Raw genomic sequence first — 26,979 nt, 5'->3', positions numbered from 1 at the left:
GTAATTTAATGTAATATGGACTAGTAAATATTAAACAATTTAAAGAAATACCCTAAGGAAATAGAAATTAAGTCAGGTTAATAAAACAAGACATTTGTTCAGTCAGTTATAGTGAATATTTATTGTAGACAAGCATACATACAGTGAAATTTTTTCAGATACAAACTGTTTAGTTCCAAAGAAGTTTTATAATGTAAATAGGAAGTCTACATCTAAAGTAAAAAAAAAAAATCTTATTTGCAGTCATAACTTATGGTCAATAATATTTTAGAAGACAAGGAGAAATCTTCCTATTCTCTAGATTATCCCAGTTCATTGTACCTAGATAATTTAAATTTTGGCAAAAAAGGAGAATCAAGAAGATAATCTAAAGGTGACCTTCAAAGCTAACAGAAGTTATAATGGTAATAACTGCCATTTTTCATTCACCTATAATGCCTTTGTGTAATTTGTAGCATTGAAACCTATGTATATTTTTTATTTCCACAGGTTTATTTTGGATATAGACAAAATCCCTGATTACCATGCTGTGCTAGGACCAAAAGATAAATATTTTGCCCCCTATATGAACAGACAATTCCATAACTCATCTATTAACAGAATCAGCAAAAGGACATTTATGTTTTAGGATTCCATCCCTAGCCAACTCCTACCCTTTAAAAATTGGAAATACAAGTAGGATCTAAATGAAGTTGTGATTTGCAGGTCAAAATCAACATGATAAAAAATATTTTCTGTCCAGCTTTGGGAAAATTAATGTGTAACTCTTTCCCACAAGGGGCAGCTTAGTACACCTGCTGCTATCTTCAGTAACAACAATATAATATACATATATACATATATGTGTTATTTATATATATATATACATATATACCCACATATATTGTTTTTTAAAATGTGCTGTTAATTACAAAAGAACAATTTTCCCAAAATGATATTAATTATGCCAAAATATGTACTAAGTAGACATCCCCACATCTAAGAAACTGATACATTCTAGTTGTTACTAATTTTAATCTTGAGGTTTAGAATTAGTTGGAATTAACTGTTAACTTTGATGACAGTGAAAACATTATGTAATTGTAGATGTTTAAAGGTTGACAAAATACTGATCATTTGCCAGGGCTTAATAAGCTTTGACATGAGTCTATAATACCTGTATTATTTATAAAGTGGCAAAAAAGTTTCTAAAGCTCTGGTAATGGTACTGCTCTATCTTACTTTGAAATGGAAATATCAGCACATATTATGTGCTAGGTGGCAGAAGGATATTACTAAAAGTAGTAAGAAAGAGACATCATTGGTTCACATTACTCCTTTTTAATAACTAGGTTATACGAAATCAATTATTACAATGTTACAAAGAATATTCCACCATAAACCCAAAAGACAATTCCACTGAGGAGACAAAAACTGCATTATCTTCCCAGATAATTTCATAAGACTGACAGTACCTTAATACACAGTCATTAATTCACAAACAAAATACCATAGCTGTGGAAATCATGTTAAACTTGTAAACTTAGCAGATTTATTATCTCAACCTCTTTTTGAAAGAAGGAAAAAAACCTCAATTACTTAAGAAATAGTGGCATATTGGACTTAAATTAATTGGATCTCTTCTTATGGCATTAACATATATTAATTAAACACTAATATTTAAAATTCAAAATGGAATATTTTACCAATTTAAAAATTATGTAAATCAAAGTAAAATTAATTCATAACTTTAAAATTCATGCTAATCCTGGGTATTTGCATTTAAACTATTTTACAAATAATGTCTTTTATTTAAACATCAAACAAATTTTAATCTCTTCAATTCTCATTGTCCCCAAAATGGATTTCCTTAAATAGAGATCTTATTATATACAAATTCAAGAAATATGTCAGAGTTTTGGTTTAAGGTAAATACTTCTAAAGATGGAAAAAAATAACTCATTTTCTCTACTCATAAAGTTATCAGTATTGAAGAAACAGACATGAGTAATCAGGGTATCTAGTATTGTTTACTGTTCTGTTGAGACCAGGGACCTTTATGTCATTTGATACCCTGAACAGGATCAAATTCATCAATTTGGGGGGACATTAGTAACCAAAGGAATTTTAAAATATAACAATGAAGAGAAGCACTAAGAGACAAAAACAACAAAAAAAATAAACATTAAATTATTATTCTCTTTTCAAATTTCAATTATCTCCAAATAGTTCTCTTTTAAAGTCATTTGGCCCCACTTTTATATACCTTTTATATTTTTCTCAGGATAGGTCAAAATTTACACTAATGATTTAGAAGCCAAAAGTGTTTTAATTCTACTGTGATAAATTCCAAAGCAGCAAAATGAGAATAAAAAACATTTGAAAGCAAGTAGTAGTTGGTGGAATTTTTCAAGATACCAATCTAGGTTGCATAATTTTATTTTAAAGTTCTTAGTATATGTAACTTAAACAAAATGCCATAATACCTTACTGTAGTTCTATTGCTCAAGCTTCATTATGAAACTGAGATGGTTTAACAATGTAAATCTAATTCCAGTCTTTCTGACCTAGCAACATTCAACAAATAAGGCAAAACATTTTTAAGTTAAAAAATTTTACCTAGGCAAAGTTGATCTTTAGAAATAATGTTTTCTAAGCTGCTTTTGAAGATAGTTAAGTAGGCAGCTCTACAATTCATATAAAATATCTCTTCTTCAGTTAGTGGAAATTTCTTTGTTCGAGGATTCTCTGAAAGCGTGGATTTCTGACTAGTAAAAACCGCATCACTTCCTGGACTGACGGCCATTCTACTAGAAAATAATTTCAAAATTGTTTTAGTCAATATTAATCACCTAAAATGCAAATGTCATTACACCTTTCTAGTGTGTGGGAGGATCACAATATTAAAGTTTTTATATGTAGAAGAAAAAGATGTTATAGTATGTATGTAGACTAATTATAATGTTAATTTAAAATAAACCCTTGGCAGTTGATTTCTAATTAAACACACATATAAACACCCACTCACACAAATTGTCCCTCCAATATGTAATAACAGCCCAAAGAACAAAGGCATAAAATAACAACAAAAGATGAATCAGGATAAAGTAAAAGCATACATCTATTCTCTCAATCCATCAGATGAGACTCTTAATAGGTTCATTGAGAAAATTATATTAGTTAACATACATAAAGCATGTAGAACATTGTCTGACACTTAGTAAATGCTAAATAAACTGTAGATAACATGAAACTACAGCCAGGCATGGTGGTATACAACTGTAATCCAAGCAGGTGGGGAGGCTAAGGCAGGAGGAGCACAAGTTCCAGGCGGGCCTTAGCAACTTAGTTGGGCCCTAAATAACTTGGTGAGAACCTGTTTAAGGGCTGGGAATGTAGATCAGTGGTCAAGTGACTCTGAATTCAATCCCTAATATGTAAATAACCATAACAAAAATGTGAAACTCCATAATAATGAGATTTTTTTACAGAAAGCACTTGGCACCCATCCTCCATGGCAGGATCAACCAAATCATTTCATTAACATCTCAATAATGCAGCTCCTTATTTCAAAGAACTGAATTTCAAAAAAATAACTGAATTTTTACAGTCCCATTTATAGCGTTACCACAGAGCTTTACCGTGTTCCTTTACTACTAATAATATTTTGGGTTTATACAGCACCTCTGCTCATAAGACTTAATGAACTGTCACACATCTTACTTTACCCCTACTTTTGTCCATTTTACAGGTGAAGAAATGGAGAGACAGAGATGTCACTTCGCCTGTAAGTAGCGAAAGGCAGTAAATTTCAGAAACAATTTACTCTTTGTTAATGTGAATGAAGGCTTATTAACAATGGCTACTATGAGGTACTAAATTGTACTGGTGGTCTAACAGCTTCCAACATTACTTCATCCAGCTTTGACTTCTAAAAATACATTTCAACGTAATAAATTGAAATTTCAAGTTCAACAATAAAATGACACAGGTAGGGTCCCCTTCAGGACTCATTGGATTCTTACTCAGGGGGCCTAAATCACTGGCACCTTCTTGAATTATATAGGTCTTTTACACTTGGGAAAGAAAGATAATAATCGCTTATCATGGATGAAGTACCCTATTTATAATACACAGACCGCCTGCCTGACACTTTCATATTACACCAGATTTAGAAGGACCCCATAGGGATGTGGCGTCACAGTCTGGTTACTGCAAATTGGTATCACTATAATTAAGCATCAGAGTTTTAAACACATATGCGAGCACGCACCTTCACACAAATGTAAAAGAAAACTGTTCCAACAAGGAATAATGAATGTTCTCTTTGCAGCAAGCAATTTTTAAATGAAAAATAAAATAAAATTTAGGATCTTCTTCAAAATACTCTTTCCAAATATGATGAGTCTCTCACTTGGAAATCCCACGGCGGAAATGTTCCAGAATTCTATTCTCCCCTTTTCTGTGAAGAGAGACTAAACTGAAGCTTAAATAAATATATAATTGCACCCCTCAGGCTTGGAAACCTCCTTTACTTAAAACTCCAGCCCGAGACCCAGGCAGGGGCCTAGAGAGTACACTGCAGCAAACGGCTCCATAAATAACCAGGCACACAATAGCAGGAAAAATAAACTGTTAACAAGCGCCTCGGGCTTCTCAAGGGCCAAGTGGAAACAGAGCCATGCAGCCACCGTCCCTCCGCAGTGAAGCACGGTCTAGGCTAATCTCGAGCAATCTCTGTTTTCAGATTTCTCCAGGCATAAAACTGCATGTGTATGTACATTTTAGGGACATGCGTAGACCAACTGCTAGGAGGACAGAGACGCACAAGACGCGGGAGAAGAGAAAGCCGCAGGGAGAGGGACAGAGGGAGGGAAGAGACAGAGACAGCGAGCTGTTTGCTACCTAATTCCAGCTCATAAACGAGGAAGAACAGCCCGTTTTCTCCACCGGTCCGCGACCCTCTCGCAGCAGTCCGACCGACCTCGCCTTTCTCTAATTACCATGGCAACTGCGCCTCTCTGCCACCGGAAATAAGACGCGGAGCACCTCCCTAAACGGTCCGGCTATAAATGTAGGATGAATTGCTCCAGAAAGAACAGGCATGGTTTTGCTGCTCCTCTGTTCGAGTATTTCTCTGGCCCGAGTAGTGAGAGGGTCCCGTGTTACGCGCGGCGGGACTGGATGTGGGTTTGGGGCCTAGACACCTTATGCACCCCTTTCCTCGCACCTACTCGGATTCCTCATTGCGCGGAGGGTGTTTCCGGCGGACCGCATTAGGTGTGACACCAAGAGTGCCCGCTTGCCCGCGCTTTTCAGCTGCAGCGTTTCCTGCAGCTGGTTAGTTCGTTTTGTCCAGCGGCGGTGGTGCCTCCCTGAGATTCGAAATGCCGTAGGTATCTCCTGCCCAGATATTGCTGATTTGTTTTATGAGTAGATATTATGTGGCCCGATAGCCCTTTTTTTTCATTTTACTGTTTTAAGACTATGAACTTGTGTTGACAGTACCCTTAATTTACCTCTTCTCCAGCAGCACTCATCATGTAGTCTTTGTTTACTTCTGTTTCTCCAAGCCTTTTGACAGATTGTATAGGTTGTGGACTCTATGTAGATAATGCCTAATGTGAAGTTTAAATAGGTTAACTGATTGAAGATGGGACGGTGTAGATTAAAACACGACTGTTAAGCCTTATGCTGCCTAGATTAGGACAGTGAATTAATACAAACTCTCGAAAGTTTTCAGGAACTGGATCTTGGAACCTGGTTTCCACTCAAGACTCTCATTATCCCCGAAGTCAATTATAGACTCAGTTTTCTTACTTATGAAAATAAATTTGTATTGGGTAATCTCCAAATTCTCATCCAACCCCATAATTGATTTTTGAAAATGGCTTTAGAACAAATGATAATATTCATTTGTTCTTCCTCTCCTACATGCATCCTATATTTAGATGAATTAAAACGCAGTTAACTGCCCTGCAAAACTTTTTTTTAAATCACTAAATAACTTTTTTAAAAAAAGAATCAAATTTGGGGAGTGGGAGGAGTACAAAACAGTACATCCTCTGGATGCTCCTTGTCCCCCAGGCTGACTTTGGTACTGCCCCCCTGGAGGAGCATATTCCTGTATTATTTTCAGAGTTGAATGAAATGCAAAGTAAAACAGCAGGGAAAATATTACTATCAAATAGAAAATTGATGGGAAAATGAAAAGATGTGCAGAAATAACAATAATCTGTATTTATGGAATCTTTAATTATTATCTTGGTACTGTATTTAGCAATTTATTTACAGTTTCTCATTAGATCAAAAAAAAAAAACCCCTATCCATTAGGGGCAACTATTATGCTTACTTTATGAATAAGGAAACTCAACATCTAAAGGCTGTCCCATAGGTATCAACAAATGTGTTTTACTTATGTCCTTAAAGGTTATGGATCATGGAGTAGGTTTTTCATTCCCCAAAATTAACTACAAAAACTTTTCTCCCTGTTGTAGCATTAGATAGATCATTCAGTTATCATATATACAAAGCTACAAAGGTAATGTAACAGAAAATCCCTGAGTAGGAATTGAAAACAAACTGGTGATATTTCCTGAATTGTGTTCCTGTTCTGTTGTAGAAATGGAGAACCAAAAAAAACTATTAAAAGTGGAACTTTCTTAATGTCTTCTTAACATGGTACATGTTATTTTAGGAGAGTTTGAGTGTTTGCTATATATGTGAGAAATCATCTTCAAGATGGTGTATGGAGTAAGTTTTTCATTCCCCAAAATGTTATAGCATTAGAAAGATCACTGTTCTCATATACCAAGCTACAAATACACAATTGTGACTATTTGTGACTAAATATACAATCTTAAGGTTGACGTCTCACATATATAGCAAGTTTGCTGAGTTAATATGTTTTAACAGAGAAAGTTAAGGTCAAATTCACAGTTTAATAATGCATGAAGCATAATAGCATTTTAGTTGAGGATCGCTATCATTGTTAGTAAACTTTTACTTTTAAATGCAGTAAATTCTGAGGTCTTACATGGGAGTGGTTCAGATAGTCAAATGGCAAATTACATATGAAGGTGGAATAATTTTTAAATGGTGTTGAGATGATGAGTTTTTGGTATGCACTTGCAAGGCTAAATGTATAATATAACTTACGGGAAAGAGTGATCCATATTCTAATTTCTTTACAACTTGACAGGGAAAAATTACACAGTGATGAGTATTTGTGAAAATATATATGGCCTAAATTAATCTAAAATAAACAGGAAAGAGCAAATGTCCAATGACAGTAGAATGGGTGGATGAGTCTTAAAAATATAACAAGTGAAAGAACCAATTTTGAAAGACTACATATTATCTTGAAAAGTTTAAGGAGAAACTTTGGGGTTATATTTGTATGTGGTAAAAGATAATTTTGGGGAAAATCAGGGAATGACAAATACAAAATTCAGTTTAATGGTAGTATTTTGTGGGAAGCAGATGAGATAGAGAAGAGGTGTGTGTGTGTCCCCAACCAAATTGGTAGTAATTATCTAATTCATAAATTATGTGGTGAGTTTTGGGGTATTCATTTTCTTATGTTTCATAGTTTTCAAATCTTACATTTATTTAGTATGTACCACATACTACTTAAAATGCTTTTGAAAGGATTCAGAGATTACCTAAGTTTTCAATAAGTATAGTTTTCTCTACCTTCTGTTTGGTCCTTTGAATACTGCCTTAAAACAGAGGAAACAGATGAATTAAATAATTGTTGCTCCTAGTTTCTTTAGTTTCTTTCTTTCCTTCAAAATTTTCTTTCTGTGTAAAATGAGGGGCATTATAATTTTTCTATCTAGATGAAACCTTCACTTTTTTTTAAGAGTTTAAGTAGAAAATTGTGAACTTTGAAGTAAGAAAAGCCAAAATTGAAATCTTGGTTCTGTAAATTAGCCTTGTGTTCCTTAAATTGTTACTAAATGTTGTCATCAATAAAATAGTTGCTCAGTAAATATGTATTAATTGAATGATAACATTGCTGTTTTGAAAAGATTTTATCCTGTATAAATATAATACATTCCATGTTTAGATTTGCATAATATTAAAGTCAAATATAATGGCTTTTGTTATAACTGTCCCATTCAAGTGCCTTTTTTCTTCTTCATCTTTTCCTTTTTAAAGCTTCCTAATATCATTGCTAAGTCTTTGTAATTAGTGTACATCATCATGCTAATTCAGCCAAGGACATTTGATCAGTTAACTTTTTTCTGTTTCAAACTATGAAAAAAGATTACTTTTAGAAATCTGTTTCTCAGAGTAGGGTCCATTCTGCTGATATATTTATACAAGTCTGAAAATTTTCCAAAAGAAGTTTAAAATACTATTTTTTCATGATAAAAGAAAATTAATACAGGCACATTCTGGATCTGCTGAGCTCTTTTATTGAATTGCACCTATTTGGGTTTGTTTGTAGTCATACTGGTGCTAATGCCAAGTGCAATTATTTTTATTTTGTGGGTTGATTTTCAAAATTCAGAGTTATATGGTTTCTTTTACTTAAAAAGTTTTCTATAGTTTTAAGGAAGTTGGTAATATTGTTAGTACTTGCTCCAATATGAAAAATATGAAATTTAGAAATAATTTTTTCCTGCTTGTAAAAGTCTAATAGAGAACAGAATAACACAACCTTTGTATAATGGTATTAGTATAATGGTGTGATCCTCTAATATATAGACTAGAATTTTTTAAAGTCCTTGTTGTTCCAAAAGAACTAGATTCTGCACAAATCAGATTTTTTATTGCGTTGGTGAACTTGTAGGGAATTAAATCCCAAGGGATAAACTAAAAATAGCTGAAACTAAACTGTAAGGAGTAAGTATAGATGAAAGATGGGATTATCCTGCATGGAAAGTATGTGTACATGTGTGTATACATATATAGGTATATATGTATTTTTTTTCATGTTGATTTGATAAACTTAGGGCTAAAGGCAAGGTAAGGAATATAAACTTGAGATTTAGCAATTAAGCTATGACAGGAGCTAAATGATACCTGCTTGGTATGGATCCTTTGGCTAGTGATGAAGTTAAAATATACATCTGTGGAAGACAGCATCTTCATTTTAGGCTCCTAGATTTTTCACAGGTTAAAATCGCAGAATCACAAATAATCAAACATAGAAGCTCACAACCATAGGAGAAAGTTAGAACACAAAATAACCAACAGCTTTAAATTCCAAGGGCCTTACAAAATTAATTATTACAGGTACAGTGTGAGATAATTATTATAATGTTTAAGGAAACCAAAAGTGGAATCACAAAAATTGTCAGTTAATAACAAAATATTTTTTTAAAAAACACAGATTTTTAAACTAGGATGAGTAAGTAGTTTAAAACACACACACACACACACACACACACACACACACGTATGCATCCAGTTGTAGAAATGAAAACTCAGTGCATAGGGTTATGTGTTATGTGTCAGAGTAGTTTGTGTTGAATTAAATCTTCCATAGATAACAATTTTAAACTCTGGACAAAATATTAAAAACACCTGGTGTTGGGAGCCATTCTCACACGTGATCGGGTGCCTCCCGTTGAGGGTCTGAGGCACTTTGGCATATGTCGAAGTTTTTCCCGTCCCTCTCCTGATGAGAGAGCCCATCCGTGTGGGGGTGTGCCTGACCACTGACCCCGGGGACCCAATCGCTGACCCTGACCTTGGAGTGCAGCCCCCCCTCAACCTTCATTGGATGGAATTCTCCCCTGAATCTCTGGTTCCCTAATAAAAGGCTACTCCCCGGCGTGCTCGCTCTCTCTCTCCTGCTAGCCCTGAGTAATCCTTGCTGCCCTGCTGGGCGGCTAGAGGAGCGAACCAGAGAGGGGAGCCGTCTCGGACCTAGCAATAGAATTAAGGTAATTGAGTCTTGTGTTTTTATTTCGATCTCGTCTAACTAACTTTATGCCTAGAACCTCATTAATGAAACCACTGCGCAGGCCGCGTGGTAGAACCTGGAGCAACCATCACCTGGGAGAAATCGGAGAAACTGGACTGACCCTTGAAAGAAGGAAACTACAATGGACTGGGCTTGTGTTGATAGTGGTTAGACAGAAGTCAGTCCACGTTGTGTAGTACAGGTAGAACTCAGCAGAAATCTCTTGTTTTGCTGGTTTGAAGAGTCAGGATAAGTTTGAGATTACTAGACTTGCAGGAAAATAAAGGGAAAATCCTGTAAAGAGAATAGCTCCAAATGTGGTTGTAAATTACCTAAATCCTTGGTGGATTTCTGGGCCATGCATGGATTAGGGAAACTCCGTGAACCCTGGGAGGAAGCAACAGCTGGAATCCTGAAAGAACTGAGCAGAGATTTCAGCTGCTTCCCATTATAGAAAAAAACAAGAGTTTAGTGTTTGAATTTAGTCAAGTTAAATGCCCAGACTCAGTACTTTCCAGGGTAAGATAACAGAGTTTAGGATTTCTGCATCATAGCATCTACAGTATACCGTATACATTAACATACTAATAGCCATGCAAACAACAACAGCTGCTGTTGGGAGAAAAAAAAATTAAAAATTGACCCTAAGACAATGCAGATTTTATAATTAGTAGATGGGAGACTTTAAAGGACTTAGATAAATATGTTCAAGGATTTAAAGAAAAAACTGGTCACATGAAAGCATACCTGGGGAATCTCAAAGATAAATGGAAGCAAATTTAAAAAAAAGAAGCAAATGGAAATTTTATATCTGAGAATATAATGTAACTGTAATGAAAATATTCATTCTATGAACTTTGTGGTAGAAGAAAAGGTCAGTGAACTTGAAGGTAGAAGAGTAAGAAATAATCTAATTAAAGGAATAAAGGCGAAACACAGATTTTCCACAATTTATGTAGCAATATCAAGTGGTTTAATGTGTAATTTGAGTCACAGAATCAGAAGAATGGGAATGGAGCAGAAAATATATTTTAAAAAATTGTATATCCTAATTTCTCAATTTGCTAAAAATCATAAAATTGCATATCCAAAGAAGTTCAGTAATTTCTAATTAAGGTTTAAAGTTAGTGTGCATAAACCTATATGTATAAGCATACACTTAATTTTTTTTACACGTACATACATATAAGGGAAACTATTCAACTGAAAGCTAACTTGTCATCAAAAACAGTGGCATAAGTATCAATTAATGCCAGATTTTGATTTCTAAATACCACTTGTTCATTAAATAGAACCATCTTTCATTGGAGAAAAAGCTGAGTCCAAGTCAGAAAGTTTTTTGTATATATGCTAGAAAATAAGAAGGTGCTCAAGGAGTTATGAGTACATGAGATAAATAGGAGCTACCATGAAGCATAGATGATTCTCTTGCAAATGTGGGACAGTTAAACATAAAAATAAGTAATGATAGGAATGGCTTAATATCCATTGGCAAAAAAAAAATGCATGACACTATATAGTGATATAAGTGAATAAAGGGAGAAGAGAAATCTCTTCCCTGGAGTAGAATGTTAGTTAATAAATATAAACTCCTCAAGTTATTACACTTTCAGAAGGAATCCATAGGGGATTTAGTCAAAGAAATGCATAATCTGATCATGGGGAAATATCACATAAACCCAAATGGAGAATATTATACTACAATTAAAATGACTTGTACTCTTGAAAAAAAAAAAAAAGTCAAGGTCAAGGAATCAAAGAAAGGTTGAAGAATTTTCCTAGATTAATGGAAACCAAAGAGATGGGATAGTTAAATATAAAGAGTGATCCAGGATTGGATCTTAGACATGGAAAGAAATTGATTATACAGAATATTATTAGGACAAATAGTAAAATTTGAATATAGACTGTTGATAATAATGGTATGATACATTTTAAAATTTTGTATTTATGTAAAATAATGTTTTCATGTTTAAAAAAACACATGGGAATGATTATGGGTAAGGGTGTACTATGCCTCTAACTTATTCTAAATGGTTCAGAAAAAAGTCTGCGTATATAACATTTATATGTATGTGTGTTGAAATAATGTTAAATGGAACAAAATGTAAACAATAGTGAATCTGTATAAAGGATAAGAAGAATTTTTATTGCAACTTTTTGAAAGTATAAGATTATATAAAAAGTAAAAATTTACCCCAAATTTATTGAAGTTTCAAAAAAATTAATGGATGAATTAAATAGTAGGTTAGACACAACTGAAGAAGGAATTAGAGAACTGGAAGATAAATCTAAAGAAATTGCCCAAAATGCATAAAGAACAATAATATGAAAAAGGAGGCTAGATATATCAAAGATAAAGTCTAAAAATAATTTTCTCTTTAGTAATTTTAGACTTAGAAAAGCATAATGGAGGAGAGGGAATATTTGAGGAAATTATGGATTAGAATTATTTATGTTAAGCACATAAAAATTTGCAAAAGCTAAATATTTGTTTCTTTGAGACTGTTTTAGATAAAAATAAATGCAGTTATTTAAATGATTAATTTATATGATACCTTTGTTCTGTTGCACTTTGGGGTTCCAAACATGAACAAATACTGTACTACCTAGTATTAATTTTAGTGGAAGAGATAGTTCAATAAGCATATTTAGAACTCATAACCCATCATTTAACTGAGTAGCTATTAATAATGTAAATAATTTAGTCTAGCAAGGAAAAACACATAGATTATTTTAACATAAGTTTAGTAAAAGAGTCATGAACAGCTGCTATTGACTACAGTAGAAAGATCAGTACTGCAAACTAGACAGCACCGGATAAAACTTCTTGAAAGATGATTGTGTTGAAGTCTCAGAAATAGGGTAGACATTAGCAGTAGTTTTTTATGATTATTTTTATGTTGTAGAATAAAAATTCATACAGAAAAGTACGTAAAATATCACCCATCTATCATGTTTTAATTCTGTTAGACCTAGTTGAGCCCTTTCAATGGAAACTCCTCTAAAGGGCAAACTTATATCCTTTCTTCACTTTTAGGTACATATAATCTACATGTACAAATTATCTATAGTATATGTAAACTTTTTGCAGAAGGAATATTAATGAATATTTTATTGCATATTAAGGAATATCCATTCAGGAGTAAAATAGTCTTAACTGTATTTCTCATTTTATTCAACCAAAAAAAAAAAAATCTCATCTTTCATCCTCTGGTGTTAATATTCCTAAATTTGACTTCTGTAAAATTTTTTTTTCATTAATCTTTTGACATCATAAACATATGTTGCCCAGGACACTTTTGTCATGAAAAATAACAGGATTAATCATTTATTTAGATACTTCACATGGTGACCATACTTTTGCATGTAATAGGTTGGTGTTGCCCTCACTTATGCCATGGTAGAGATTTTTTATGTGACCATTAGAAATATTGAACATAAAGGAGCATAAACTTGAATGAAACAGAAAGGTTATAGAAGATTCTTCTCCCGTTTTTACCTGTACTTGGAATGGAAAATAAATCATTTCATATATCTCAATTTATACTTAAGAAGTCACATGGGATGTGAATTTAGCCATTGCCTTTCATCAAAGGATTTCTAAGCATCTCATGATCATACTCAATAATCCTCTAAACACTCTTGTGAAGTTAGTAGCTGGCAACATTATTGTGTCCATTACAGTGAGGAGTAAATGGAAGCACTGAAATACTAAGTGATATTTTTATCTTCCACTCAGAAATTTCTTACTACTTTACAGGCCAGTATTATTATCAACTTTATGAAGCTTAGTGAGATTATGTGATTTGCCCAACCTTACAGAAGAATTTGGCATAGCATCAAAGCTCCCTGAGTCTTATCTGCTTTGCTAAGTTTATTCTTCACCCCCTATTCCTTTTTTTAAATTTTTATTGTTGGTTGTTCAAAACATTACATAGTTCTTGACATATCATATTTCACTCTTTGATTCAAGTGGGTTATGAACTCCCATTTTTATCCCGTATACAGATTGCAGAATCACATTGGTTACACATCCACTGTTTTACATAATGCCATACTAGTGTCTGTTGTATTCTGCTGCCTTTCCTATTCCCACTCTCAGCTTTGCCACTCAAAAATCATGTTTAATCTAATGTTTTAAAACTCCTATTTAAAAAAAAAGAACCTCAAATCATATAATTTTGTGAGCTTCTAAGAGTTCATTTCTGGTTCTTGGTTAGGAATCAAATGATAGCTTTTTTCCCCTAGAATAATTTCTTTAATATTGAAATTGATGTTAGTAACATAAAGCTTTTCTACTCAATTTGTTCTGATCAATCAGAGAATCTTACTAAGGGTACTACCATGTAGTAAGCTAAATTTAAAAGGGGAGGATCTTCTTAGCGAATAATTTATGGTAGCTCTACAAAGAGAGTTACTGTCTCTCCTCTTGATATAAAATTGCATGCAAAATGTTTTTGTTTCTTTTGAGAATTCCAACAACAATAATTCTGGTAGGTTTAGTCAGTCTAAACCTAGTGTGCCTAAAGATGGAATATAATATTTAAATTATGGGCACAGGGAAATTTGGGTAGCTTGGAGTGAGAAGTTACCTACAGATGACGTATGATTACCCCTAAGAGGGAGGTATATTTATATTTTTGTGCAGTCATCACCACCAGCCATCTTCAAAACTTTTTTCATTCAAGATGGAATATAATATTTAAATTATGGGCACAGGGAAATTTGGGTAGCTTGGAGTGAGAAGTTACCTACAGATGACGTATGATTACCCCTAAGAGGGAGGTATATTTATATTTTTGTGCAGTCATCACCACCAGCCATCTTCAAAACTTTTTTCATCTTGCAAAATTGAAACTACACCCATTAACAGTAATTTCCTATTTCTCTCTTCCTCTGGCTCCTAGCAACTTCCATTCTGTTTTCTGTATCTATGAATTTGACTATTCTTATATGAGTAAAATCAAGCAGTATATTTTCTTTTATGACTGGCTTATTTTAGTTAGAGTTGTGTCTTCAAAGTTTATCTGTGTTGTAGCATGTGCCAAATTTCCTTTCACTTTTAAGGCTTAATAATATATTCTTTTGTGTGTGTGTGTGTGTGTGTGTGTATGAATGATACATTTTATTTATCCATTTATCTGTCACAGGACATTGGATTGCTTCTGCCTTTTGGCTACTGTGAACAATGCTTCTGTGAATATTGTTATATGAATATTTACTCATGTTCTGGCTTTTAATTCTTTTGGAATATGGAATTACTGGATCATATGGTAATTCTAATTTTAATTTTTTGAGGAAGTGCCAATTGTTTTCTATAGCTGCTGCACCATTTAACATTCCAGTCAGCAGTGTACAAAGGTTCTGATTTCTCCATATCCTTACAGCTTTTGATATTTTCTTTTTTATAATAGCCATGCTAATGGACATGAAGTGGCATCTCCTTGTGAACATGGGTTATATTTCCCTAAGGATTAAGGATGTGTTGAGCATTTTTTCATGTTGATTTTTGGCCACTAGTGTGTGTGTGTGTGTGTGTGTGTGTGTGTGTGTGTAGTGTGTATGTATATCTTCTTTGGAGAAAGGTATAATTCAAGTCCTTTCCCCATGTTTTTGTGTCCATTTTTTTAAACCAAGATAGTAGTCACAGGAACCAGATATAACTTTACAGGACTACCAGAAATATATCACTTGTAATTGTTAAGTAATAATGGTAGGAAAGAAATACATATTTTAGAAAAATATTTCTCTCATATTTAATCAAATTTTTGCTTATTCTTCCTTTATATTTTTTCTGTCTCGTATATTTTTATTAACATCATCCTAATTCATGTAGCATCATCTCATCCTTATATTATAATTGTTCATGGGTAGAGGAGTGCCTGTGTATAAAAGGTGCTTATTTTAATGATTGTTATCTCAGTAGGGTTCATTTCTAATAGAATGGTAAGAATAAGGTCATAAATTCGTCTGGTAGATTTGTCCTTCTTTACCTGTTTTTCAATTCCCTCCCCTCAATTCAACAAAGATTTACTATGTACAGGACTGAGATTGTGACAGAAGACAGGTTTCACAAATTCTTTTTCCTGTAGACAAACTAAGCAATTTCTTAAATTTCTTCTAGTTTTGCCTATTAAATCTTTTTAGGGTACTTATAAATATTACCAACTTTGGGTTATTAAATGCCCCAGTTATCTGAATTGTACATTACCCTCAATGAATGAATCATGTTTTTAGATTTCTCACCAAACAAAGAGGGAGATGACAGCCTATTTTAACTCAGCTCACTTTCTTATTGCTTTTATATAATTTTTCCATGGGCTTTCTAAAAACACTAAGACCTAATCTGGAAATCTTTTTAAGTTCAAGCACTGTGTTGCTTTCTTTAAAAATCAACCACTGATTATAAAATAATATTTTGAAAATTAGTATCAGGGTGTTCTTTTCTAAAAGGACATCTTTTAGATGCTGCATCTTAGCATCATTTAAAACCAAATAATAAGAAAATTCTGCATTGTGTAACTTTAGTTTTTGATTATACTTTTGAAATATTATGAAAAACAGAACACCTCATGTACTAAATAGGTATAGGTATATATATATATATATATATATATATATATATATATATATATATATATTCCAAAGCTAAATACTTTTTTAAATGATTTGCCATTTTTATTTACTAATACCTGTGTTCTCACTTCATTGAGAATACTTGTTAAATTGTTTTTGTTTGTTTGTTTGTTTGTTTTTTCAGTGCTAGGAATTGAACCCAGGATCTTACACATTCTAGACAAGTTTCTTACCACTGAGCTATATCCCCAGCCCCTAAGCCAAATTTAAATTGACTTCTAAAAGATACAATTATTTAAAATAATTTAGTCTCAAGAAATAATGTTGTGATTGAATGATGTAAATATAATAGCAAAATTAAGTAAACCTTCTTTAGATATTTATTTTTGTATTTATTATTTACTGCTCAATAATTTTCCTAGATTGACCCATCTCTTTCATTTTTTTATTCCTATATGTTGTTTATGAATCACCAGTTATTTTTGAATAGTTGTCTTCTAGAATCTATACAAATTTGGGGGGTTCTGTAATTCAACACAATCTTTTGCATAATAGTTCAAATAATTTAATTTCTGTTTCTCAGGGATCAAGAAAGTACTTTTAATGCTGCATTTGTCACTGGGAAAGCTAGTTTAATTTATATTGACCTTTTTCTCCTTTGAGCATTTAGTCTGCATTCAATAAAATGTTGATGATTGCTCTTTAGAAGACAGCTGTACGAAATAAAGTATTATAAATATTCAGCTTTCCTTTCTAAGCATTGTCACCAACAGCTGGGCTTCCAGTTTAACGGGACAGATTTTGCACACAGAGAGCCTGGCATGTTCCTGAATCAGTTTAGTGAAGGAAACAAAAAATAGTTTCTTATGGATTGGGGACTTATAAAGACATAGAGCATCTGTTCCTCAGTTAAGTCATAGTCTGGTTGCACTGAATCATGTTTAATGCTAGAATAATGTGCAAAACTTTTTTCACCTTGCTCATACCTTTAACACATGATGGGCTATTTCTGTTTCATAGTACAAATCATATACTTTGAACATCTCTATTGATGGTATGTAAATTATTTTGCTCTTATGTAAATTATTTATTTTTCAAATTTGTCTTTCAAAGCAGATAAATATACTAATTTTTCTAAGACTTTTAATATTATGATTTTAAATTGGTAGTGCAGGTATGTCAAATTATGTATATAAAAACATGGTTCTTTTAAATATTTAATTATGATCCCATATTGAATATGCTATTAAAAACAGTCATAAATAATTGCTGTCTTTATATGGTATTATGCTTTAATAAGCAATATAAAAATTAGTAAAAGTAACTATAATCTTTGCTTATATATCTTACCTTTAAATATGTGCCTTCTTTATATATGTCAAATCTAAGACTTCTTTAAATATTTCCTTTGCAGTGTTAAAAGATCACTGAAATTGGATGATCAGCTAGAAGAAAACGTAAGTATTTGATTAAGAATTTGTGATTGCCTAAGACTATGTTTTTAATTTGTATCCACTTATTTACCTTGCTAAATATAAAAATTATCAAGAAACCATGTGACACAGTTGTGATTGGTATATCATTTTCTACATATAAAATGGTTTTTATAAATTTTTATGATTTTTTTTAATAAATCTAAGTTTCTGGCAAGGTTGGGGTATTTACTTAAGAAGTAAATTATTTAGAAACCGTAATAAAATAAATTACTAGAAATTAGTTTCTAGAAAAAAATAATCTGCCATTTAAGTTGTTAAGAAACAATATGGAAGAATGACAATACTTTAATCTATATACTATAATCTAAAGTGAAATCAAAACATTAGCAGTATTCTCACATCACAAATGTAATTATCTCCCTCAGCTATTATGATATGGCTTAAACAACAAAGTACTAACATTGTAACAAATTTCACCATAGTTATCACAATAAAAATAAAATTGTACTATTGTTATTACTTTTTGTAAGTCTACTCAGAGCACATTCCCAATGCCAGCATGTTATGACATATGCTAGTTTATTATCTTTTCATATCAACTATGGATCTAGATATAAACACTAATACTGAAATACTTAGGACCTCAGTAATCATCAATGCAAGTAAACTGGTGAGAAAGTAAATTAAGACAAATAGCTAGTCAATAAATGGACCTGTTCAATCTCATACAAGAATGCCATTTCAAGAAATGGGTTTTATGTGGAATTTCCTTTTGAAAGACTCACTGGTATTTAACAAAACAAAATTCAGCATTTTAAAAACTTCCTAGATGCTTTTTAAAAATTTTTGTACAAAGGTGGCAGAATACTGCAATGACACTAAAAAAAATCATTAACAGTATAATTAGCAATTTAGAGTACCATTATCCAACTTGTTCTGTGCAGAATGCAGCTGTGACTGTAATTCTGCATCTGTTTCTTTGGTCAGAATGGTATTTTGGTAGATGAGTAGTCCAGCTTGAAATGAAATACATTTCTTTCCTGCCCCAAAGCTGTTCTTTGGGAGATGGTAACGATTATTTAAATAGAAAAGAATGACCATTACAGAATCCATTCTCTTCATGAAGCACAACTGTTGTCATGGCAGGCTTTCTACCCATTTTTTCTTCAGATGAGAATGTGTCAAGGTAATGAGTGCCACAACTAATGTCCTACATTAGAAAAATTACATTGTTATATTTGATCCAGTTCTGTACTTTTAAAAAATTAACTTTGAATGTTAACTCAGATTCTTCACTTGCTATTGACCTATTCACATTTTTCTAGTTCTTCAATGATTCAATCTGAGCATGTTGTGTATTTCTGAGAATTTGTCCATTTGATCTAGATTCTTTATTAATAGAATCATTCATAGTATCTTTTCATAACTGCTTTTATTTCTACAAGGTTAATTCACGTTGAACATCACTAATCTGAGAATTCAAAATCTGAAATGCTCTTAAATGCTCAAGCAGACTTGGAGCTGCTGCCCTGGGATTGTTCCTGTACCTGAGAACATAGTACAGAAATTAGTACCTTAGATTACAATGGGCAAAAATATGAGACAAATATTTACATTAAGAAAAAAAAAATTAAAGTGCCCAAGATGCATGATTTGTATACATCTAGTACATGTGGCCGCCTGAAGAAAGCGGAACCAAGACAAAATTATTCAAAGGAGCAAAAAGAATCATAGTAGCCTGGAATGGAAATGGAGTGAACTTAGAAGTTGCAGGTCTGCAGCTGTTCCAGCTATGCCTTTTTGCCTGTCATCACACCCATTGCTTGGGTCAGTTCCCAGCTCCCTATCCCAAGAATGGTTTATAAGAAGACACATGGAAAAGCCCTCTCTAATCTACCTGAGAGATCCCCTCCCACAGAATGTAGTGACTTGAAAATTAGAGCCATTAGTTTGGTGTCATGCTTGTTTTTTTCATTCTGGCATAGAAAACATTATTAATGCCTTCTTTAAAAAGAAAACACTTCCCTACTCAAGACACTTTATAAAGCCAAAGGTTTTGGGAGTGGAGCCTCACATAAATTATGCAGGTTTAGAGATTTTCCACAGAAACCTTCTTTCATATTTGAAATAGCATGGTTGAAATTCCCATGCCTTATTTCTTTCCCCACCAAAAGACAAAGAGGGTGATGTTAGAGATCCTGGCCTAAGACACCTGACTGTGCCAGCTGCCCACTCCCTGTCCCATCCTACTTTTTCTACTCTTTGCTAGTTAAGTGAGGGAATATATTCATTAAGTGGGGAAATTAAAGTTCAGAAGAGTGGCATGTCCATGATAGCATACCTAGTAGGCAGCAAGACCATTAAATGAGCCCAAGCTTTCTGACTTCATATCTAGTATTCTTTCCATATACCACAGCTGTTTTCCCTTTAGTATAAATGTTTAAGTACTTCATGAGTCATTTTTATTTTAGAAATTCTTATTTCTGGTACTGTTTTGGTTTATATTATTTTTAACAGTTGTCTAAATTTATTAAACATTTTTAAATATTGGGTCAATTCACTGAGGGGGGTGGAAAGACTGTCTTTAATAAGTGGTATCTATATGGAAAAAATTAACCTCAATTCATATACAAAAATTCTCATTTTATACAAAATTCATTTATACTTAATGTCTCACTTCATAAACAAAAATTCACCCAAAAACAATTATAGATATAAAGCCAAAAGCATAAAGCTTCTGGAAGAAAACATAAGAAACTATATTGGTGACCTTAGAGTAGGCAAAAACTTCTTAAGACCCCAAAAATTCTAACTATAAAAGTTGATAAAATAGACTTCATCAAAATTAGAACTTTCTGCTAACCAAAAGACAACACTAAGAAAATGATGAGCCATGGATGGAGGAGAAAATATCTGTTATGTATGTGTATGTGTATATATATTGCAAAAGACTTGTGTTCAGAATATATCAATTAAAATGAATAAATGAAAGTGCAAAAAATGTTCAATGACATTAATCATCAAAAATATGAATTAAAGCCAGGCATGATGGCACATAGCTGTAATCCCAGTGACTTAGGCAGCTGAGGCAGGAGGATCACAAATTCAAAGCCAGACCCTGAGCAACTTAGTTGAGATCCTGTCTCAAAATGAAAAACAAAAAGGGTTGGGGATGTAGCTAAGTGGGTAAGCACACCTGGGTTCAATCCTTAGTACCAAATAGTAATAATAATAATAATAATAATAATAATAATAAAGTAAAAATGAATTAAAGTTACAAAGTGATACTACTATTCCCACAGATTAGAATAGCTAATGAACTGTATCAAAACAATTTTTAAAAAATCTTTTTTAGTTAACACAGTAACATAAGTAAAAGAAACAAAAACCACTAAAGGTTGGTGAGAATGTAGCACAATTGAAACGCTCATATATTGATGGGGGTTTTAAATGAAACAAACATTTTGAACTGTTTTTTAACTCTTTTTATATATGTGAAATTAGACCCAAACCATAATATAAACTCAAAATTTCACTTCTTACTATCAAAGAAATAAAATCACCAAAAGATGTGTACAAGAATATTCTTATAACTTAATTTGTAATAGTTCCAAACTGAATATATTCATAAACAGAAAAATGGAAAAGCAAATCTAGTATATTTAAAAAATAAAAATGTTGCTTAACAATAAAAAGAGCACATTACCAACGTGTACAACAAAATAGATGACCTCAAAAACATGTTAAGCAATAGAAGCCAAACACAGAAGTTATATACTTCATTTATATGAAGTTCAAAAATAAGCAAAACTATGTGTGGTTATTGGAATTAAAAAGTGATTACCTCTAGGCTGATGAGTGAGATTTGGAAGAGGATACAAAGGAACCCTTCTGGGATGATGAAAATGTTATATATCTTAGGTGGTGGTTGCATCAGTGTATACAGTTGTCAGAACTCATCAAGCTAAAGAAGATCTGTACATTTTATTGTATATAAATCATACTTCAGTAAACAAAAAAAATATCCGGGTGGAATTTACTTCATATTCTGAAAAATAAAATAATGTGTAAAAACACAATCGGCAATAGCCATGATAAACTTTCATAAACTTCTTGAGGTCAAGCATAGTGGTACAAGACTATGATCCCAGCGACTCAGGAGACTGAGGCAGGAGGATCTCAAATTCAAGGCCAGCCTGGGCAACTTAGCAAGACCCTGACTCAAAATTTTTAAAATTTAAAATGGGCAGGGGGTGTAGCTCAATGGTTAAGCACCCCTGGGTTCTAACCCTAGTACTGGGCAGAGTGGGGAGAGCTTGAGAATAAAGTGCAGAGTACAATAATAATATCTTTAATATTAAAATTAATACTTAATATCTTAACATTATGGAAAAATAATGAGCAGAAGTAGAAAATCCAGTGTATAAACTTTTTAGCCACAGTTTTGTTTTTCCTCTTTTTTCTCCTGTTAAAGGAGAAAATTCTAAGATGAAATTTACATGTCATTAAGTTCACAAATAGTGTATAATTCAGTGAGTTTTACAAATGTGTAAACTTGTGTATCAAATACTGAATCAAGAAATAGAGCATTTCCATTACCACAGATTTAACATGTTTTTTACTTGCTATCATAGTAAAATCTCTGAGATAAGTGCAAAATGCCTCTGTTCTCTGTAGCCATCACAAAAACAGCAACAAAACCCTAATGTCTTATAGAACCATTAATTTGGCAGCTGATTAGTTAGTTGATATCTATTACTTTTCCAGGAACCCAAGACCCAGAATATGAAAGTGCCTAACAAATATTACATAATTAGTAGTATTAGTGCATAATAATTATATCTTAGTTGGGACATTCCCAGTAACCTAATTAGCCAGTATAAGGTTATTTTTTTAAATAATTTTTTGTTCTTTTTAGTTATACGTGACAGTAGAATCTATTTTGATATATTTATACCAACATGGAATATATCTTATTCTAATTAGGATCCCAGTCTTGTGCATATACATAATGTTGAGATTTACTGTGGTGCATTCATATAGAAGTTCAGTTTAAGGTTACTGAGAATTATCTCCCTTTCGCTGCCCTTTTGTTTCTGGTTATCCATATACCTACAGTACTTGTATTTTAAATATTTCAGTGACAGCATAGACTGGTAATTTATAATAATAGCAGATCATTTATATCCCATTTTTCATCTGTGAAAGAACCCTTAGTTAGTACTTTCTAGACTGTTTATAATAGGTAAAAAATCAATAAAATGCAGGCACCTTTTTGGTAGAATATGCTTTAAACAAGGTGATGAAGCAAGCTACAATTCGTAAAGGATATTGAAGTAGAATGTCATATTTGAAATTATAAAGAGAACATTAATTTTTTTAAGGCAGGAAAATCGATGCCCAAATTTTAGTTTTACTAATGTATAAGTTTGACCTCTTTATAAAATGTACCAGGCTATTTGGGCTGATTATAGGCTGAATCTTAGAACATGGCATATTGTTATTGTTGTTTTTTAGTTGTTTATATATGTATTTGCCTCACTTTAAAAATACTGAGTCAGTAAATATTAGAAGCAGTTGTAAATTATTATAGAATTGGTTGTGACATCTGTCTCCTTGAATTTTGTTTACATCTTGAATTGGTTTCCCTTTTTTAGGAGAAAACTGGTCCTCTCTCCATTTCTTTCTGTTTTTCCAAAGGGTCTGGTAGCACTCATCCTTGCTTAGTGGAAAGACTGCTGGCTTCTCAGTTAGCAGCTCAGTCTTCCTCAACCCTAGGCTTCTAATTCTCCCTGTCATGGGAGACTAAGAAGTAAGCCAAGTCCTTTGAAGTTTGGAGGATGGCAAAATGAAATTCTTAGATGAACTCTAGGATCACTTTAAACATCTTCAGAGATATAAAGTTAGAAGATTTTGGTAAAACCTTGAGGGGAAAAAAACTTTGTTATACCTTTGTGTATACCAGTAGGGACCAAACATAAAATACATCATTTGCTGAAGAATATTTAGTAGGAGAGTAGGGAAAGATAGATTTTTCAATTTTTCCTCTATGTATCGTAATCGTAGACAGACATGTTCCTTTTAACCAACACAAATGACCAAAAAATAAAACCAACATGGAATATAGAAAAAAGTGAAGACTCACTATTTCTAAAGTGATGCAGATACATACATGTGTACGTGCAGTTATTTTCTGAAAGCTAGAAAACCATTTTCAAGAGGAAATGTATTATCTACAGTTGTAATGTTTAGACATTTGGCAATTGAATAAAATAATTTTATGGTGAAAATAGGAAAACAGATGGATATAAATGTACATTAGAGGAGTGACTTTCATTTCTTGTACATACACAGTGAAATTGTTCTGGGCAATAAATTCTTGGAAAAATAAAGTACGGTTTGGATAAATGTCATAGTTTATGACTGAATACATATAAACAGGTGAAAACTCAAAGATGGAGAGGTAACCACCTGATAAAGAGACTTAAAACCTTTCACCCCATGAAAAAGATTGCCATAGAATTATAACTTCATATTATAGTTTGATATTTTAAGAAGGATATTGGTTACATTTGTGCCTATTGTGGATATGTAAACTAAAGAAAGAAATGCCTTTTTATTCCCCAAAACACAGAGATATTTATCATTTAAAATTTCAACTATAAAATTTTTTGATACTGTAGATTCTGAAACCAATAATATGAAGATTAATGGAAAAGGTGACACAGCCACCATTTTTGCCATGTGTCCTAAAAATAGAGGTTATTTGGCCATAAAGAATACATATCTGTTTTAAGTCAGCTCCTAAGTTTAGTTCTACAATGTTGCCATCCTCTGAGCCTTCAAACCTTTTCTTTATCCCCCAGTTTCATCCTATGCTGTTTCACCTCTGATTTCAGATGTTTCGTGTCTTTTATATTTACTTATCTAAGCCTCAGCCTTCCCCCTCAAAAGAAGCTTTCTGTAACAGAATGCTACAGCCCACTTGGATTTTTGCTCTTTGAGTTTCTCTAAGCATACATACTAAGGCCTTATCTCTATTTAGCCTTTGGTAAACGCTTATTGAGGCCAGAACAGTTATTATATTTCTTCATATTCATTAGTTAGCAATATAGAAAGCAAGTTTTTAGAGGCATTCAGGAGAGCAGTTAGTACTATGATAATGGAGTTTGGAGAAAGTGGATTGTGAGTAGAGACTTAAAGAAAGACTGGGTCTTGGAGAAGATAAGAAAGAGAACATTCAAAGCTGAGATCATAGAATGATCTGAGACTTGAATGTGTTTAACCTATTTAAACTGAAAGCAAAGGTACTAGTGAATATTGGATGGATGAATCAATGAACAAATGAGTATATTTTAAGTAGAGTGGTATGGCAGAGTTTACTGGACAGTTCCTTTTAAGTCATTCATTCCTTATATGTTTTTAAGTTCCCTAGTGTTCAATGATGAAGAAATGTTTATTTTTAGGAGTAAATTCTGATGGAGTAGACAAATTAAAATGTTATCAAAATACTTTACCTGGATTTAGACTCCTAAATACAAAGGAGGAAGCTTCAGAGAGGAATCTTAAAATTTAGGCCAAATTCTCAAAAGTCTTAAAATGTTGGATGTAGTTATTTAGACATTATCTTCTTTATCATTAAGGCAAGACACTGTGTCAGAGAACTGTGTAAAGATGTAGGACTGTACTGATCTTTCCTAGGATTTCCTTGTAGGTCTAGTAATAAGCATCTCCAAGAGTTTTCTTGGCCTGGCCCATTATTATATTTCAGGTTCAAGTGAAATTAAAAGTGAGAATGTGGTTATATGAGTCGGTCATTTCTAAACCTTAGAAAATATCATCTCAGAAAGTAGTAACCCTTTAATATTAAATTTTCTAAATATCAAATTTAGATGCCCTAATTATTATAGAAACCTGAAATACCTACCTAATTTGAAAGGACAGCATTCATTTTGAAAATGATAACTGAGTATATTTGAATTCTGAAAAGACAGAGGAAGGAAACCAGTATTGATTTGATTTGCTGAGTTTTTAAAAGAACTATAACTAAATGTAATTATTTCTGTTACAAAATTATTTATTTCCAGTCATTTGATCCTTCAAAAATCACAAAGAAGAGAAGTATTACAGCTTATTCTCCAACAACTGGAACTTGTCAAATGAGTCCATTTTCTTCTCCCACAAGCTCTAAAGAACAAGAGCCCGGAAATGGGCCATCAAATGGTTAGTTGAACATTCTTTTCCATTTATGATAAGATTTTTCTAGTTACTGGTTAAATCAGGATTTTTATTTAATAATATATGGATCTTGCTAAAACTGATTTTTTCTCTTTTCTCAAAGAATTTAACATAGAAAACGCTAGATAGAATATAGGTGTTACTTTGGGCATAAATGTAAACTTTCCAGGCACTTTTTTTTTTTAAATGTTACTGCAGACTTTGTTCCTTTACTATTCTGTCCATTAAATAGAAATTATGGCCTAACTGCCTTCAGCTACTATCAATTATAATAGTTACAGGTACACCCCTTAACAAGCTATCCATCATGTGCATAAATTAAAGGGCACATAACTCAGGTACTGCTGTACTATAGTTTAAGAGTGATACTTCTAAATGTTATTTTATCATAGTAGGAGATTTTAAACTATGTCTTTCAGAAACTGATGAAGCAAAAACGTTAAGAAAGATATAAACGAAACACAATTAGCAAGTTTGATTCTAATGAGAACACTTCTCAGTTATAATATCGAGTATATTTAAAAGCACACATAGAACTTTCACAAAAGTGTAACCAATTTGGAGTCACAGAGGAAGTCTCACTGTTATAAAAATTGCTGTTGGGGCTGGGGTTGTGGCTCACCGTTAGAGCGCCTGGCACGTGCAAGACCCTGGGTTCAATCCTCAGCACCATATAAAAATAAATAAGTGAAATACAGGTGTCAGTTTGTCCAACTACAACTAAAAATAAATATAAAAATTTTTTTTAAATAATTGCTGTCAAAAAGATTACATTCTCAAACCAAAATTTCCTATATTAGGAATCAATAATGAAAAGACATGCCTTT

At 32.6% G+C, this 26,979-nt stretch overlaps 2 protein-coding genes across 2 annotated transcripts in view; one reads left to right on the top strand and one right to left on the bottom strand.

Annotated features, from left to right (window-relative positions):
• Nucleotides 1-4,971, bottom strand: part of Efcab7 (EF-hand calcium binding domain 7) — a 44,052-nt gene extending 39,081 nt beyond the window's left edge. Inside the window, exons 1-3 of the mRNA XM_026408733.2 lie at nt 4,885-4,971; nt 4,253-4,441; nt 2,599-2,789 (exon numbers count right to left, since the gene is read on the bottom strand). Of these exons, the coding sequence (XP_026264518.2) occupies nt 2,599-2,785 (187 nt within the window). The 5' untranslated portion in view covers nt 2,786-2,789; nt 4,253-4,441; nt 4,885-4,971. The remainder of the gene's footprint in view (nt 1-2,598; nt 2,790-4,252; nt 4,442-4,884) is intronic.
• Nucleotides 4,972-5,294: 323 nt separating this feature from the next.
• Nucleotides 5,295-26,979, top strand: part of Itgb3bp (integrin subunit beta 3 binding protein) — a 48,976-nt gene continuing 27,291 nt past the window's right edge. Inside the window, exons 1-3 of the mRNA XM_026408737.2 lie at nt 5,295-5,371; nt 17,893-17,935; nt 26,002-26,137. Coding sequence (XP_026264522.2) covers nt 5,367-5,371; nt 17,893-17,935; nt 26,002-26,137 — 184 coding nt within the window. The 5' untranslated portion in view covers nt 5,295-5,366. The remainder of the gene's footprint in view (nt 5,372-17,892; nt 17,936-26,001; nt 26,138-26,979) is intronic.

The sequence above is a fragment of the Urocitellus parryii genome, chromosome 11 (genome assembly GCF_045843805.1).
Source record: "Urocitellus parryii isolate mUroPar1 chromosome 11, mUroPar1.hap1, whole genome shotgun sequence".
Taxonomy (NCBI): domain Eukaryota; kingdom Metazoa; phylum Chordata; class Mammalia; order Rodentia; family Sciuridae; genus Urocitellus; species Urocitellus parryii.
Note: the sequence above shows the minus strand (reverse complement) of the source record. Positions and strands in the feature narration are given on the sequence as shown.